The following is an 18,194-nucleotide window of genomic DNA, read 5'->3' on the forward strand; positions in this document are numbered from 1 at the left end:
GGAGCCCAACCTCCAAGAAACTTTTAATTTACATTTATGAATAGAGCTTAAAGAGACCTTTCTTTTGACGCCTCACTTGATGGATTTGAAGGAAATTTTTTGAAATCGAATTTGTTTAGGCAAGAGGTTAACCTTGATATTTTGTCAAAAATGTTAAAAAAATAAATTTGAAATTTTTTTACCGGAATGCATAGGCCTTTTCACTGTGAACTCAAATCTGTAAACCAAAACTCGTTTCGAGACTTTGGTCAAAAGATATCGGCTTCGGAATGCAAGGACAAGAAATTAAAAAAAAAAAACTTTTTTCGAAAATATCTCAGGAGTCCGACCTTCAAGAAACTTTTACTTTACAGTTATGAATAGAGCTTAAAGAGACCTTTATTTTGACGCCTCACTTGATGGATTTGGAGGAAATTGTTTAAAATCGAATTTTTGTAGGCCGGGGTTAACCTTGATTTTTTGTCAAAAATGTTAAAAAAATAAACTTGTAATTTTTTACCGGAATGCATAAGCCTTTTCACTGTGAACTTATATCTGTAAACCAAAACTTGTTTCGAGACTTTGGTCAAAAGATATCGGCTTCGGAATGAAAGGACAAGAAATTAAAAAAAAAAAAACTTTTTTTGAAAATATCTCAGGAGCCCGACCTCCAAGAAACTGTTAGTTTACAGTTATGAATAGAGCTTAAAGAGACCTTTCTTTTGATGTCTCACTTCATGGATTTGGAGGAAATTGTTTAAAATCGAATTTTTGTAGGCAAGGAGTTAACCTTGATTTTTTGTCAAAAATGTTAAAAAAATAAACTTGTAATTTTTTACCGGAATGTATAGTATAGGCCTTTTCACTGTGAACTCATATCTGTAAACCAAAACTTGTTTCGAGACTTTGGTCAAAAGATATCGGCTTCGGAATGCAAGGACAAGAAATTAAAAAAAAAAAACTTTTTTCGAAAATATCTCAGGAGTCCGACCTCCAAGGAACTTTTACTTTACAGTTATGAATAGAGCTTAAGAGACCTTTTTTTTGACGCCTCACTTGATGGATTTTGAGGAAATTTTTTGAAATCGAATTTTTTTAGGCAAGAGGTTAACCTTGATATTTTGTCAAAAATGTTAAAAAAATAAATTTGAAATTTTTTTTACCGGAATGCATAGGCCTTTTCACTGTGAACTCATATCTGTAAACCAAAACTTGTTTCGAGACTTTGGTCAAAAGATATCGGCTTCGGAATGCAAGGACAAGAAATTAAAAAAAAAAAACTTTTTTCGAAAATATCTCAGGAGCCCAACCTCCAAGAAACTTTTAATTTACATTTATGAATAGAGCTTAAAGAGACCTTTCTTTTGACGCCTCACTTAATGGATTTGGAGGAAATTTTTTGAAATCGAATTTTTTTAGGAAAGAGGTTAACCTTGATATTTTGTCAAAAATGTTAAAAAAATAAATTTGAAATTTTTTTTACCGGAATGCAAAGGCCTTTTCACTGTGAACTCATATCTGTAAACCAAAACATGTTTCGAGACTTTGGTCAAAAGATATCGGCTTCGGAATGCAAGGACAAGAAATTAAAAAAAAAAAACTTTTTTCGAAAATATCTCAGGAGCCCAACCTCCAAGAAACTTTTAATTTACATTTATGAATAGAGCTTAAAGAGACCTTTCTTTTGACGCCTCACTTAATGGATTTGGAGGAAATTTTTTGAAATCGAATTTTCTTAGGAAAGAAGTTAACCTTGATATTTTGTCAAAAATGTTAAAAAAATAAATTTGAAATTTTTTTACCGGAATGCATAGGCCTTTTCACTGTGAACTCATATCTGTAAACCAAAACTTGTTTCGAGACTTTGGTCAAAAGATATCGGCTTCGGAATGCAAGGACAAAAAATAAAAAAAAAAAAACTTTTTTCGAAAATATCTCAGGAGCCCAACCTCCAAGAAACTTTTACTTTACAGTTATGAATAGAGCTTAAGAGACCTTTTTTTTGACGCCTCACTTGATGGATTTGGAGGAAATTTTTTGAAATCGAATTTTTTTAGGCAAGAGGTTAACCTTGATATTTTGTCAAAAATGTTAAAAAAATAAATTTGAAATTTTTTTACCGGAATGCATAGGCCTTTTCACTGTGAACTCATATCTGTAAACCAAAACTTGTTTCGAGACTTTGGTCAAAAGATATCGGCTTCGGAATGCAAGGACAAAAAATAAAAAAAAAAAAACTTTTTTCGAAAATATCTCAGGAGCCCAACCTCCAAGAAATTTTTACTTTACAGTTATGAATAGAGCTTAAGAGACCTTTTTTTTGACGCCTCACTTGATGGATTTGGAGGAAATTTTTTGAAATCGATTTTTTTTAGGCAAGAGGTTAACCTTGATATTTTGTCAAAAATGTTAAAAAAATAAATTTGAAAGTTTTTTACCGGAATGCATAGGCCTTTTCACTGTGAACTCATATCTGTAAACCAAAACTTGTTTCGAGACTTTGGTCAAAAGATATCGGCTTCGGAATGCAAGGACAAGAAATTAAAAAAAAAACTTTTTTCGAAAATATCTCAGGAGCCCAACCTCCAAGAAACTTTTAATTTACATTTATGAATAGAGCTTAAAGAGACCTTTCTTTTGACGCCTCACTTGATGGATTTTGAGGAAATTGTTTAAAATCGAATTTTTTTAGGCAAGGGGTTAACCTTGATTTTTTGTCGAAAATGTTAAAAAAATAAATTTGTAATTTTTTTACCGGAATGCATAGGCCTTTTCACTGTGAACTCATATCTGTAAACCAAAACTTGTTTCGAGACTTTGGTCAAAAGATATCGGCTTCGGAATGCAAGGACAAGAAATTAAAAAAAAAAACTTGTTTTGAAAATATCTCAGGAGCCCGACCTCCAAGAAACTTTTACTTTACAGTTATGAATAGAGCTTAAAGAGACCTTTCTTTTGATGTCTCACTTGACGGATTAGGAGGAAATTTTTTAAAATCGAATTTTTTTAGGCAGTGATTTTTTGTCAAAAATGTTAAAAAAAATAAATTTGAAATTTTTTACCGGAATGCATAGGCCTTTTCACTGTGAACTCATATCTGTAAACCAAAACTTGTTTCGAGACTTTGGTCAAAAGATATCGGCTTCGGAATGCAAGGACAAAAAATAAAAAAAAAAAAACTTTTTTCGAAAATATCTCAGGAGCCCAACCTCCAAGAAACTTTTACTTTACAGTTATGAATAGAGCTTAAGAGACCTTTTTTTTGACGCCTCACTTGATGGATTTGGAGGAAATTTTTTGAAATCGAATTTTTTTAGGCAAGAGGTTAACCTTGATATTTTGTCAAAAATGTTAAAAAAATAAATTTGAAATTTTTTTACCGGAATGCATAGGCCTTTTCACTGTGAACTCATATCTGTAAACCAAAACTTGTTTCGAGACTTTGGTCAAAAGATATCGGCTTCGGAATGCAAGGACAAAAAATAAAAAAAAAAAAACTTTTTTCGAAAATATCTCAGGAGCCCAACCTCCAAGAAATTTTTACTTTACAGTTATGAATAGAGCTTAAGAGACCTTTTTTTTGACGCCTCACTTGATGGATTTGGAGGAAATTTTTTGAAATCGATTTTTTTTAGGCAAGAGGTTAACCTTGATATTTTGTCAAAAATGTTAAAAAAATAAATTTGAAAGTTTTTTACCGGAATGTATAGTATAGGCCTTTTCACTGTGAACTCATATCTGTAAACCAAAACTTGTTTCGAGACTTTGGTCAAAAGATATCGGCTTCGGAATGCAAGGACAAAAAATAAAAAAAAAAAAACTTTTTTCGAAAATATCTCAGGAGCCCAACCTCCAAGAAACTTTTACTTTACAGTTATGAATAGAGCTTAAGAGACCTTTTTTTTGACGCCTCACTTGATGGATTTGGAGGAAATTTTTTGAAATCGAATTTTTTTAGGCAAGAGGTTAACCTTGATATTTTGTCAAAAATGTTAAAAAAATAAATTTGAAAGTTTTTTACCGGAATGTATAGTATAGGCCTTTTCACTGTGAACTCATATCTGTAAACCAAAACTTGTTTCGAGACTTTGGTCAAAAGATATCGGCTTCGGAATGCAAGGACAAGAAATTAAAAAAAAACTTTTTTTGAAAATATCTCAGGAGCCCGACCTCCAAGAAACTTTTACTTTACAGTTATGAATTTTTTTAGGCAGTGATTTTTTGTCAAAAATGTTAAAAAAAATAAATTTGAAATTTTTTACCGGAATGCATAGGCCTTTTCACTGTGAACTCATATCTGTAAACCAAAACTTGTTTCGAGACTTTGGTCAAAAGATATCGGCTTCGGAATGCAAGGACAAGAAATTAAAAAAAAAAAACTTGTTTTGAAAATATCTCAGGAGCCCGACCTCCAAGAAACTTTTAGTTTGCATTTATGAATAGAGCTTAAAGAGACCTTTCTTTTGAAGTCTCACTTGATGGATTTTGAGTAAATTGTTTAAAATCGAATTTTTTTAGGCAAGGGGTGTTAACCTGGATTTTTTGTCAAAAATGTTAAAAAATAAATTTGTATTTTTTTTATCGGAATGCATAGGCCTTTTCACTGTGAACCAAAACTTGTTTCGAGACTTTGGTCAAAAGATATCGGCTTCGGAATGCAAGGACAAGAAATTTAAAAAAAAAACTTTTTTCGAAAATATCTCAGGAGCCCGACCTCCTAGAAACTTTTACTTTACAGCTATGAATAGAGCTTAAAGAGACCTTTGTTTTGACGCCTCACTTGAGGGATTTGGAGGAAATTTTTTAAAATCGATTTTTTGTCAAAAATGTTCAAAAAATAAATTTGTAATTTTTTTACCGGAATGCATAGGCCTTTTCACTGTGAACTCTAATCTGTAAACTAAAACTTGCTTCGAGACTTTGGTCAAAAGATATCGGCTTCGGAAGGTATTTATTTCTTTAGCAGCGAAATAAAATAATGTGAATTATTATAACTCCTCAATTTTAATTTATATATTCAGAAAACATGCATATTTCAGGAAAAAAAAACAACGAAGGAGTACCTACCTTAAAAAAATCAACAAAAATATCCTTTGTCGGCCGAAACAACAATCCACCAAGAAAAAGCTGTCGTAAATCTATGGGAAGGTAAAACGAAAGAGGAGAAAGCAAAAACAACAAAACTTCACATTCGCCTCCTAAAACGATCAACTTCGTATTCCATATTCCAGCCCACTGAGAATACAAATCATTTCCAAATCGATTGCCTAAATAGGGCCTGGGGCCGATTTTGTAAAACGATTATCGTTGAAACTACTTCGTTTTCGTTGAAATGCGACTACGTATTACGATAATCGTTTTACTTCAACGATACTCGTTAATCTTTACGACTGCCATTTACCTACCGTTTAACTTTCGTTCTCGTTTATCTGTCATAATAATTACGTTTGCTGGTAGAATTCATGTGAGCCTAAACTAAATATTTTTTTTCAGTTAAGTTTGGCCAACCGACTTTCTCGTTTTACATAGTCGCTCTTTGTCGTGACTATCGTTTACTTGCCGCTCGTTTCGTATTACGTAATAGACCCTCTGAGCATAGCCGTAGCTAGGATTTCATTGCGGGGGGGGGGGTTACCTCAGACCGAACAAATTTTTTTGTTTAAGATTCATAAAACTTTTTTATTAACTATAGGCGTGTTTTTTCTATTACTCAGTTGCTACTCATTTTTGTAAGTAAGTAAGTATTTGTTTTTGAGGCCTGGCCACACCGGAGGGTACATGCGGGAGCGGTACGGGTAATTGTATGAAATAAATTTCAAACTGACATATCAACGTTCAGATGTGGAATTTTTTTTATACAATTACCCGTACCGCTACCGCATGTACCCTTCGGTGTGGCCAAGCCTTTATTGTTTTTCGAATAAAATAAAAAAATGAGTAGCTACTGAGTTGTAGAAAAAACACGCCTTATATGTAACTGCAGTCGATTCTTAATTCTGCTAAAGCAAATGGTCATTAGAACTGTGTCAGAGCGAAAAACTTGCCAATATCCTTTTTAAGTATTTTTTAGGAGAGAAATTCATAGTTAAAAGTATAAAATAGCTCTGCTTACCGTAGAATTTAAGAATGTACCGAATATAAAATGGGCGAATATTCGGCGGCATTTCTAGTTTAAATTGGTACAAGGAGTGATAAGTTGTTTGATATAAATTGCGAGCGTTAGCGAGCATGACAATTTTTTTGAAGAAATAAATTTGAACCATTATTAGGCTTTATACAAAAAATTATTTCGCACAATTTTATATATAAAAACATTGAAAAATTAAATTTTTCTCCCACTAAAATTTTTTAGCAAAAAATTGAAATATTCTATTATATCAATTTAGTTCTAAATTAAATCGGGAATACTTAAAATTAAAAATTTTAAATAATCCAAGTTGTTTGGCATGAGCTAATTTTTTAATTTAAAACAATTTGATAAATAGAAAGCTAAAAATATAACGAAACATTTTACATAGGTACTCTCTGAAATAAAAGGATAAGATATCGGAAAGACTTAAATAGATTTAACGGTAATATTTCAAAAACGAGATGTGATCGAATATTTTTATCTTCGGATTCGAGTTCAGCAACCCTTTGAAAAAGTATAGTTTAGCCTCGACACCAAAAACCTTGTAGATAAATACTTGTGCTATTTAAAGGGTTCTTAAAAAAACATTTTAAGGTGTTTACATAGTGCTTTAGGAAATGATCAAAGAGGTAAAAACTAGTTTTTTGAAAATCCCTTACCAAACGTTGTAATGGACCACAAAATTGTTGTTTTTCCTTATAAAAACTTCATCGACAGGTTCTTTAACGATACGAAATTGGTAGAGACTTTTAGGGAGATTTTCAGATAGGTAATTAAATTACTAAAATACAAAAACAAACCATTTAGTACTGCAAATATTAGACTTGTAGGTATTTTTTTATACTATATCTTTTGATTTTCTGAAAAAAAACTTCGGGGGGGGTTCTTTTAAATTGAATTCTAAGCAAATTGAAGCAAAAATATGCATTAAATAATTTCAAATTTGAAAACAATGAAAACATTCTCTTCTCACATCTTCCCCTCTCTTCCCCATTTAGTTGTGTTTGACAGATTAACATTGAAACTCGATTCCAGAAGCTGAGTTGGAAAAAGTAACAAAATGTAACTATTTGACACTTCAACATTGGATTTAGGAACGATGTTGTGACGTCACGATGTTACATTTTGTAACTTTTTTCTCATTTAGGAACGATGAAAGTTAACTATTGTTAACAATAGTTAACATCGTCGAATAAAAGACGCACCACTGATAAGGCTGAACATTTGTTTCTGGAGCAAGTGTTTTTTGTAAAAAAAACAACTTCAGTGATAGGGCTGCCAACCATTTCTAAGTTCGAAATCTCATTTTGAAAAGCACAAAACGAAAACCTCAAAAGTACGCTAATCATCGCTAATTAGTATAGTAGCTTCCATTATTTCTATTTGATTCAAAATCCTCTAGCATTTGTATTATGTTCAATATTTTATTTAAAAAAAAAAAAAAAAACTAATGCCTAATCTATTTATCCTACAATTTCAAACCATCAAGTGATTATTCAAAATAAAAAAAAAACAAACAAATTTATAAAAATTCTAGTGTCAAATCCTTATTATGAATTTGTCATTTCATATTTTATATATTTTTTATTTTCTTGTGTTCATTTTAGAATAAGTGATGGAAAATTCTAAAGAGCTTCCACTCAAACAATCAATTCGCACTAACTTAAGCCTCAGCTTCAGACTTGAGCTTGGCAACGTAGGCAGCCTTGTGTTCGGCAACCTTGACCTTACGTTGTTCGTTGGTAAGTTTCTTGGCGTTCCACCTCTTCTTGGTGATGCCAGTCTTCTTGACCTTCTTGTGTGTTGGGTCAGCGCGGATAGCAGAGTGGGCTTTTTTGTAGATTTCTTCAAGCTGTAAAGAGAGTTTTGATTAAACCTTTCTCATGGAAAGTCTTGAAGAGAATTGGAAATGTATGACACATAAACAGGAAGTCTGAAGGATTGAAAACCGACAAACATCGAACATACAGGCCAATTTAATGTGGTCCATTTTCGGCACAGCCAGTCTCTAATTTGAGAATTGGCGGTAATTTTAAAATGGACGTCATTTTGAAACAAAGAAACAAGAATATAGAAAACTTACGTCGTCAGCACGGATACCCAAATTAATGTATCGGCTGAATTGGCGTTTGAATCCCTCCTCGTCCTCCTCTTCCAAAGTGCGCATGTAATCGGCAACGTGCTGACCGAAGATATGGGCACGATGAATGTCAGCATTGAAGCTCTTGGTCTCAGCCGAGTAACCGGGGAAACGCTTGACGGAATGGGGAATGTTCAAACCACCATCGACAGCTCCCTTCATGGCACCGAAGACACGGGCGCCAGTGGTGGTGCGGCTTAAACCGACATCCAAGTAGCAACGGAATGCTCCTGGGCCATCGTCGACGGGCTCAACGTTGTACTCTTCGCCGGTGACTTCAGTGCAACCACCATACAGCGATTCCAAGCCCAATTTGTTAAGGATACGACGAGCTACCAACAATCCAGTGCAGTAGGCTGCGGCGTAATTGGTTAAACCAACCTAAGAATCCATAAATTGAGAACCCACTTTGGAAACAATCAAAATCTATCAAACATACCTTAACACCATAGTTTGGCAATTCATGAGAGTAGGCAGCGCAAACAACGCGATCTCCTTCAATTCTTGCGTAGGCAATTTGGACAGTGATGTCCTTGTTGCTGAGACGTACAATCAGACGGTACTTGGGGGTGTTGTATTTGTTTTTGTCTTGGAAGATTAGACGTTTGCGGGCATAGTAGTCGGTTTTACCCTCACGACGCCTGCGGAATTTGACTTGATAACGCTTGAAGTATTGTTTATTCTTCACAACTTTTACGAAACCCTGAAATTAATTAAAAAAGTTCTCATTTTAGTACTGTGACGGCAAGGTTTGATGATTTCGATACAAGAAAAATCACAAAAATTCACAAACATCATTTAGTTTTTTCGTTCATCGATATTAAATTTATATAGTTTGAATATTATATTTGTGATATGTGAGATGATTTTAAATAAATTACTAACCATTTTTCACTTATTTTAAAAAGGAAAACACCAACGTTAGAAAATCGCGATGTTCCACACGTAGGTGAAAAAAGAAAAGAAAGAGAGGGTCGGTGTTTAGAGAGCGGAAGCATTTTTGCGAGACTCGAATATAGATGAAGAAAATGTGGCTAATGAAATGATTCTAACTTCGGGTGGTTGAAAGGGGTGTGTTCGTAGGGTGGGATTATTTTGGGTTGAATTCTACCATTTCAATGAAAATGTTTACACTACCAATTTAATGGTGAGACTATATGCCCGAAAAGACAGATTTGAAAAAAAAAAAAAAAAAAACAGCAGAAACCAAAGACTTTTATAGTGACGGCACCTGAGATGAAATTTCGTAAATTTTTCGTTTCACTCCTCAGAAGAAGCAATAAATCCGAGAAAAATTTCTTCTTGGGCAAAATAAAATAGAGGTATTCATGTAAATTCTGGGTAAACTTGGTGAAAAGGTTAACCTAGTAAACAAACTGTCAAATCCATTTATAAATTTATTAGGGGTATTCACGATTCGATGCAAATGGTCTTGTATCGTTGTAAAGTGCAAAAGTGTTTTACACTTTTACACTTTTGCTCCCAAGTAACAATTTAGCTTTCATAAGGGTCAATGCAAGCTATTTTTTGACTTGTTTAAGAAGAAGGACAAGTCTTATGCAAATCATTTTGGCGCACATTACCGAATTTCCCCAAGACCTTCCTCCACAGGCAATCCACAAGCTAATAGCTTGTGACGAACAGCGTAAAACGACCTTATGCAGGCCTTTTTACAAAACAATGAAACATTTTAGGAAAACTATTGCTTCGCTAAGGAAACTATCATTTGCATTGGATGTTATAATAAGGCCTTATGGAGGTTGTTATAAGATGTTGAATTTATGAATAAAAAAAAAAAAAAGATTTTATTGATGTTTTTTTTCTTTTAATTTTTTTCTATTTTGTTTTTTCTTCTTTTTTGGCCATGTCAATGCTTTTCCTGTCGTTCTGAAATGGGAAGAATTTTATTTTAATTGAAAGAGAACACATTTTTTTTTTATTTCACAAATGGCCCCGCCAGGAATCGATCCCACGTACCTCTGCATACCAAGCCAGCACCTTACCAGTAGACCATACTCGAATATTAAAGATGAGTGGCAAAAAGGGAGCTAATTGAAACCTCACATAAAAATGCAATGTTTTTTTCTAAAGTGTTACAAACATTACATATCTGCAGGATAAAAGCTTTGCATACTTATTAATGAAAAACATTGCATACTTGAGAGATGAAAACATTGCATATTTACAAGAACCTCTTGGAACAGGTCTTATGAAATCCTTCTGTCACTTGAAAATAGAAGGCTTTCCTACTAACAATTTTGCTTCTATAATGCTTTAAAAAAGCAACAATTGCATCTGTAAAGCTTTATAGAACCAAAATTGTTTGTCGGGTTCTTTAAAACGGATCAAACAGGTCTTATGAAGGTCTTCTTTAACTTATATTTACAAGGCTTCTTCTAAACACTTCCAGATGGCCTTAAGGAGACCTCCTTTGTTTCCAAAATGGATGATTTGCGTAAGTAATCCTTAAACTAAACTTATACAAACTATAGCTTGCCGAATCGAAGAAAATGGACCTTATGCAAGTAAAATTGTTACTTGGGCTTACTACAAATCAATTAAATAAGAATTTTTTTTCAATTCTATAAATTGGAAGCTCCAGGAGCATTGTATGTATTTTTTAATTGTTTCTATTATTTCGATAAGACTTGAATTGTATTGCCTTGTATATTATATTTTCACTGTTATAAAAGCTCTTCTGAAGCAAACTATCAAATCTCACAGCTTCTGAACAGCTTTGGCAAAGTAAGCTTCTTATAGACCTTATAGGGACATTGTTATAAAGACTTTTACTTTTATAACGTCCTGGTTTTGCCATGATCAACGCAACCTTACTTAAGCTTAACAGAAGCTGAAAAATAGCATCATTTACTGTAGCAAAGTAAATTTAATAAAAATACAAATAAAAAAATTCAAAAAAAAAAAACATCAGCAAATAAGTTTTAAAGCAAAAATAAAAACAAAATTAATTTCGTTCAAAATTTCGTTATACTATGTTTCCACCTACCCTTAATCTGAGATTTAGCGAAGCAGATTTAGAATAAATCTCGAAGTGTTTTCACTAGCCAAATCAGATTTATTTTGACATTTCCAAGATTTATTTTGACGTTGGTGAATGACATTTTACAAATCTCAAAAGGAATTCATCAAAAATAAAACTTTTCCCATTACTTTTTAAAACTTTTAGTAATTTTTATTTAAAAATAAATTCGTAATTATTGTTTTCAGATCACATTTGTTTTATAAATTTTAATTCAATTTTTCTTGTCGCATGTTCCTATCATTATTAGAGCATGGAATCATTCAGCCAAGTAGATTTGGAGGAGATTTATTTTAAATCTACTTTTTATGAGATTTAAATTTGTATGGTAAATCTCGGGATTTAGAAGTAGATTTAGCTCTAAATCTCGAAAAAGTAGATTAAGGTGTAGGTGGAAACATAGTATTAACGAAATTTTGTATGGAAAATTTCGTTTCGCTTCAACAGCGTACTAGGCTTAATTCATGGTGTAGGCGTACCATAACAAAAATTTGTCACCCTATATTTTGCTTTTGACTTTTTTAAATCGATAATCGAACACCTCCTTCGAGTATCGCTGCTTGTTGACATTTGACACATCCCTTCTGTCACAACTGTCAAAAATTTACAATCGTCTACAAAAAAGAAAAAAAAATATACTTTTCTTCACAAAAATTTATCAAGAAAAATCTATTGTACTTATTAAAATAATGTTCCAATAACTCTATTTCACTCATCAAACAAAACCGAACACCAAAACCACACAACTTTTCTCTTCCCAAAAATGGGAAACGATACTAGCAAACTTAAAGGTTTAGTTATCGACAAAAATGCCATCGAAGCTAATGATTTCTGGACTCTATACAATGCCGAGGTGCCACAAGATTCCGATTCCTTGCGTATGGTTTCCATATTCCAAGGAGAACCAGTTGTCAATGGTCAAGTATGGATTAGTCAAGGCCCAATGGAGCGAGCAGTAAAAAATCTAATGATCTACCGTCATCCGTATATTTTGAGATACATCACATCCTGGGAACAAGGATCACACAAACATCTTGCTACAGAATGTGTTCGACCACTCTCTATTGCCCTACCAACGCTAACAGACATACAAGTCTGTTTAGGCCTTCGAAACGTTCTGTGTAGTTTAATATTTCTTGTCGAACAGGTAGGTTTATAGTCTAAGGGCCCACAACAAATTTTATAACGACAACAAAAATGTAAGTATGTAGGCCTTATGCGTTCTTATAACAAATTCAAAAGTCTGGTAGCTTTAAATCGCGGCTTTATGTTGTTTTCAGGGGCGTTTAAAAAACGTGAGTTTTCCAATTCATATATAAGTAGGCTTTATTCATACTTATTTCTTATTTTGTATACAAAAACTGATACTCTGTCATTTACCCTAAGCATAAAGACATCAATTTTGACGATGCAATTAATAGAACATAAGATATGTATTAGTTGTTTAAGCAGCTTTGTTTTGGAGACTTTTCTGTTTAACTTTTTGTTTGGTTTTTCTGAATTCAAAACTCTCCAAGAATAGACCCAATATGGTTAGTTAAAAAAGTCGTTGTCTGTAAAGTAGGTATACGGTCATAAGAAAAAAAGTTCTGTGCTTTTTTGTTAAAACAAAAAATGATCTAAAAATTATTTGTTTGTCTTTCTTGAAAAAAAAAATTAATAAGATAATAATTCTTATAGTAAAGTACTTAAGCTAAAGATTAAAACCTTACATATTTATATCTGTATGTTTTGAAGAAAAACGGAATAACTTTTTGAATCCAATCATATTTTACCAAAAAAAGCAAAAAAAAATACCTTTTTTTTCTTTTCTCATTGTGTCAATTTTTTTAGGTATATGAAAAGCTTACAAAAAAATAACACCATTTAAAAGTTTAATATTTAAAAGAATAACGCCATATTTAAATTTTTACAATGCGTAAAAGATATATAAACAATATACTGAAAACTGTAATTTTTCATGAAAAAATTCTTCTAACACCATTAAATCCATTATTTTACATCAAAACCTATATGTTCAGCTCAAAATATTCACATGGACCACGTCTGCACGACATCTACAAAAAGATCTAGAATTTTTTGAACCGAATCAATTTTCATAAAAAAAATCAATATTTTTTATCTTCTAACACCATTAAATCCATTTTTTTGTATGACAACCTATAATAAATTTTAAATCATCTGAAAGCTTATTCCGGAATATTTATATATTTATTCAAAAATACATAAATGTATCCACGAAAGAACAAGCAATTTATTAATTCCTCAATTTAATTTTCTGAATGGTAAAAGGATGTTTTTGTCCACACAGTAATTTTATGGAATTCTCTTCCGATTTAAATAAAGCGAATTCAAAATTTAAACCAGTTCATAATTGACTTTACAAAATCATTTTTCTTGCGTCTAAAACCTTTCCGTACTATTCTATTACTCCTACTACTCTACTCTCTCTATTTTGTACTTCTTTCATAATTTTTTCCCTGACATATGTACATAAATTTTTATTAATATCAAAATTAAGTAATTTCAAAATTATTTACACCATTTGTATATGTAATTTTCAATAATTAATCTTGATTTATTAATTTTAATTTTTAAATTAAAATTTTGAACTAGTTTTTCTTCTACACATTATCATTTTGCTATTTGTAATACAAATTAATAAAAATCAAAGAATTGTACGTTATAAGATATATCTTACTGTATATATCCACATTAAACTAAACGAAATCTAAACTATTATTTCAGCTTTTATATGATGCTTCAATCATATTTCTAGATCAGAAGAAAAAAAGTTTTGAAAAATAGAATAGATTACAAAATTTATTGAATTTTTGCACAAGTATAGTCCTGCCTATTATCTATGTACAGTAACTCCATTCATTTATCTGTTGAAGAAAAAAGATAAAAATAAAAAACGGTTAAAAACGGTCAAAAAAACTTGGGACAAAACAACTTGTTTTTCCCGTTATTCAGTCAAAACTCATTTTAGAATTCAACTTGCACATGCATGCGCATGGCTATAACTTATATGTCCTATAAGTTTGAAATTTTTTGAACGCTCCAAAAAATTGCTAAAAATAAAAAACAAAAACCCAAAAATACCCCAAAAAGTGCTTTTCAAAAATTCATATTTTGAAACGCAGAGACTTAAAAAAATTCCGTATCAGACCCCTATATTTTTTCATTATATTTTGAACGGTATTTTTCAAATTGTCAAAAAAAAAAAAAATTCCCCTACCTATAATCACTAAGTTTAAAAAAAAAAAAATAATTAATAACTTGATTTTGAAATTTTCTAGAATTTTTTTCAGTACCCTTGTTAGCCTTACAATAAGTTTATCTATCGATTACAAAAAAATTCAACTTTCTACAACGTCGCATCTAGAAAATGGCAACTTTTTTGCAATTTTGTTTTAACCCTATTTACCTTATTTAATGATTGAATTTTTCAAAATTCTTCATTAGTATTCACCTTTAGATTTTTATCTTTCAAATAAGTTATAGAAGGTTTTTGTATCTCCAATTGTTAATTTTCAATTTTGAATTAAAATTTATGCCGCACTGATTTAGTCTACTTATATTAATTGGAAAACTCGCGTTGTTTAACGCTCCGAAAATCATATAGAGCCGCGATTTAAAACTAGCAATAATTTGTTATAAGAATACATAAGGCTATAAAACTGGATACTCACATTTTGGTTATACCTTATTCTCCCAAAATTTGCTTTGGGCTCTTGGTCTATTAGAAGGTTAATGATTAAATATCTTATCATTTTCAGGCTCAAGCCCGTCATTTAAACATTGCTATCTCATCCATATATATCAACAGTGAAGGCTCTTGGCGCCTAGGTGGCTTCGAATACGTGTGGAAGTCCAAAGAAGTCACCAAAACCCTTTTAGACCTGGCAAATGCATATCGTTACAAAGGAGCCATCGATGAAAACGAAGCCAAAACCTCTGGAGACTGCATTGAGCAGTATGCCTTCGCTGTTCTTTGTGAAGAGATCCTAAAACAGTGCTCCTCCCCCGATACACCCTACGTCGCTGACTTTCGTGAATATTGTGCCACCCATTTGCGTCATCAGAATGTTGCCATGCGACCCAAACTGTCTGCAGTTCTCCTCCATCCGTACTTCAATCATGAATTTGTTCTAATTCATTCCTTTCTCATTGAACTGCCTCTTAAAAATCCTCAAGAGAAACAAGATTTCTTTACAGGTTTGATAGATCGTCTAAGGTATTTCGACGAGAATGTAGTTGGCTCACAAATCGGTAGTCTTCTGCTCTCACGAATGGTTCTTCTCGACACCACCGCCCAATTATGTGTGACTCCGTACGTTCTGAAGACCAAATCTGAACTTTCCGCTGCCTTATTCACCAATGCCACCTACATAAAGTATATCATTCCGAGAATTAAAGAAATTTTTTGCGTCCGCGATGCTCAGATCAGACTGATACTGCTCGAGTACTTTGGAGAGTATGTTAAACTTCTCAGCCGGGAAGAATTGCAAGACCAAATTCTGCCAAATCTTTTGCTTGGCATCAAGGATACCAATGATATCCTGGTTGCCAAGACTTTGCGCTGTCTGGCGGACTTGGTTCCTCTTCTGGGATCGGATGTGGTTATAGGTGGAAATCGGGCGAGGCTATTCGCCGATGGACGACCTCAAGCGCTGCCAGACAGTACGAGTCATTGGGTTGAACCACGTTCAATTACTCCTGTGATGGGTGGCGGGGAGTTTATGGTCTCAGGAAGTCCTCTTCCGGACAATGTTGATGTGAGTGGAAGCTACAATTCGATAGGCGAAGTAAATGGGGTAGTAATGCCTCAACGATTAAGTCCGGATGGTGGAGAGGATGTTCACAATGGAACCGATGGTGAAATAGATGAAGATGCCTGGAGTGATTGGGAAAATGAAGATAGACAAGAAGTAGCCCCACCCATTGCAATCGAAAGCCTTATCATAGAGCCACAACCTCCTGTTACCTCACCACCGTCGGTGGTTCAATCTCCTCGAATATCTCTATCAGACTCTTTTAAGACCTCATCCTCAAACTCTGTAGTTGCTACACCAAAGATAATCGACGACATCAGCGAGTTGGATATTAAAGTGCAGAAGTTGCCTGGCAGTGGCAACGAGGATATTGACTTCTTCAAAGACATGGAACCTGTCATTCAGAAGAGCACAACTACAATCATTCCTGAAGCTCTGCTTAGCAGCACAATAACTGATGAAAAACTGCCATCGTCTAAGAAATCCAACACAGTCCTCGTCGTCGAAGATGTCAAGGTCGACAGCAGCAGATTTGAATTTAAAGCACCTGAACTGGAGGAGACAACTGCTGAGGCTGGTTGGGGTGACGATGATATCGACGACTGGGGACAATAGTGTCCTCTAACTATTGAGAAAAGGCGTATGTTTTTTCTTTACTTTTTCTATAATATTGTGATTAAGTTGATATAGATCTTGTTTTTTGTGTTTAGTTTAAGGAGATTAACGTTTGGGTTAAACAAAACAAAACAATGTAGCATCATGTAATATAAATCTTAAAAATATAAAAAAAAATATATCGTAATTGTAATTGAATGGAAATCCCGAAACATATAAAATTATATTATAAACGATTTTACAAGCAGAATAAAAATTAAAATAAAATTTAAATAAACAATTTATTGTTAGAAATATTAAAAAAAACTGTTATTTGTTTTTTTTATAACAGCTTTTTTTCTGGTTTTTGAGAAAAAACAAGGTAAACCCCTTGCAAAAAAAAATTCCACTTTTAAATCCTCCAAACCAGTTTTATATACATTTTCAAAATATAACCGAGGCAAATGAGAGAAAGCACTACATTCAAATATAACCGAAGGAAATGAAAGAAAGCACTTCCGTCATTGAAATATAAGCGACGGATATGAAAGAAACCACTTCCGTCAATATTTGAATTCAAAAAGTGTTCAACGGACCAGACCTCCTGGGATTTCTTGGCGCCTGGTGAAAAATTTCAAATTTGTATGAAAACCTTCTATTGTTCGGTTAAAAAAATTAAAACTTTTCGGATGGAAATGAAAATCACATCCGTCCTCCATTTTCATTTCAATGGCGGTCCAAAAAATTCATTTCCGTTTATTGTGAAGCATATAATGAAGCACTTCCGTCATTTAAATATAACCGACGGAAATGAAAAAAAAGCACTTCCGCTAGTATTTAAATTTAAAAAGTGTTCAACGGACAAGTATACCTCCTGAGAATTCTGGGCGCCTGGTGAAAAATTCAAAGTTTGTATGAAATATTCCGATTTTTTCGATTAAAAAATTTGGACATTTTTTGGGGGGATATGAAAATCACATCCGCCATTCATTTTCATTCTAATGGAGTTCAAAATATATATTTTTTAACGTCTGAGCTAAAAATATTCAACTTTGTATTAAAATTTTGTAAGCAAGCACTGCTATATTCGTGTTCACATGTAATGTAATGTAATGTGTTCACATATAATGTACTTTGAATTGCAAGAGCAAGTAAGTATGACCCAGTCGTGCAATTTATTTGCAAAAAACATCATCCTTTTGATACCGCTACAGGTTCTCCATCCCCATGTTGATGTTATCATACTTACCATTAAAAAGCTTCTGGGATCTGATATCTAACTATAAATACCTACTCTAAAAGAAATAATAGGCACTCACCATTTAAAATATTGAAACAATTTGAAAAACAAACCACTTTTTCATAAATCATCTTTTCTTGTATATTCTTTTAATAGTAATTTTTAAAAATGTTTTTTTTTTTCATTTTTTTAATTTTTCTTAGGTTATTAATATTTTTTTCAATTTTTATGATTTTTTTTTTAATAATTTACATTGATTTTTTATGTAACTTTTTTTTTTATTTTTTTAATAT

At 32.6% G+C, this 18,194-nt stretch overlaps 2 protein-coding genes across 2 annotated transcripts; one reads left to right on the plus strand and one right to left on the minus strand.

Moving 5' to 3' along the window:
- Positions 1–7,630: 7,630 nt before the first annotated feature.
- On the minus strand, positions 7,631–9,262 carry LOC129918738 (60S ribosomal protein L5). The gene is made up of 4 exons (XM_055999452.1): positions 9,135–9,262; positions 8,689–8,952; positions 8,193–8,630; positions 7,631–7,961 (listed from the first exon to the last, which is right to left on the minus strand). The coding sequence occupies exons 1-4, from the start codon at positions 9,135–9,137 to the stop codon at positions 7,773–7,775; spliced, it is 894 nt and encodes a 297-aa protein (XP_055855427.1). The 5' UTR covers positions 9,138–9,262; the 3' UTR covers positions 7,631–7,772.
- Positions 9,263–11,871: 2,609 nt separating this feature from the next.
- LOC129918735 (protein-associating with the carboxyl-terminal domain of ezrin) lies at positions 11,872–16,949 on the plus strand. Its single transcript, XM_055999449.1, has 2 exons — positions 11,872–12,436; positions 15,072–16,949. The coding sequence occupies exons 1-2, from the start codon at positions 12,053–12,055 to the stop codon at positions 16,680–16,682; spliced, it is 1,995 nt and encodes a 664-aa protein (XP_055855424.1). The 5' UTR covers positions 11,872–12,052; the 3' UTR covers positions 16,683–16,949.
- The last annotated feature ends 1,245 nt before the right edge of the window (positions 16,950–18,194 follow it).

The sequence above is a fragment of the Episyrphus balteatus genome, chromosome 4 (genome assembly GCF_945859705.1).
Source record: "Episyrphus balteatus chromosome 4, idEpiBalt1.1, whole genome shotgun sequence".
Classification (NCBI taxonomy): Eukaryota; Metazoa; Arthropoda; class Insecta; order Diptera; family Syrphidae; genus Episyrphus; species Episyrphus balteatus.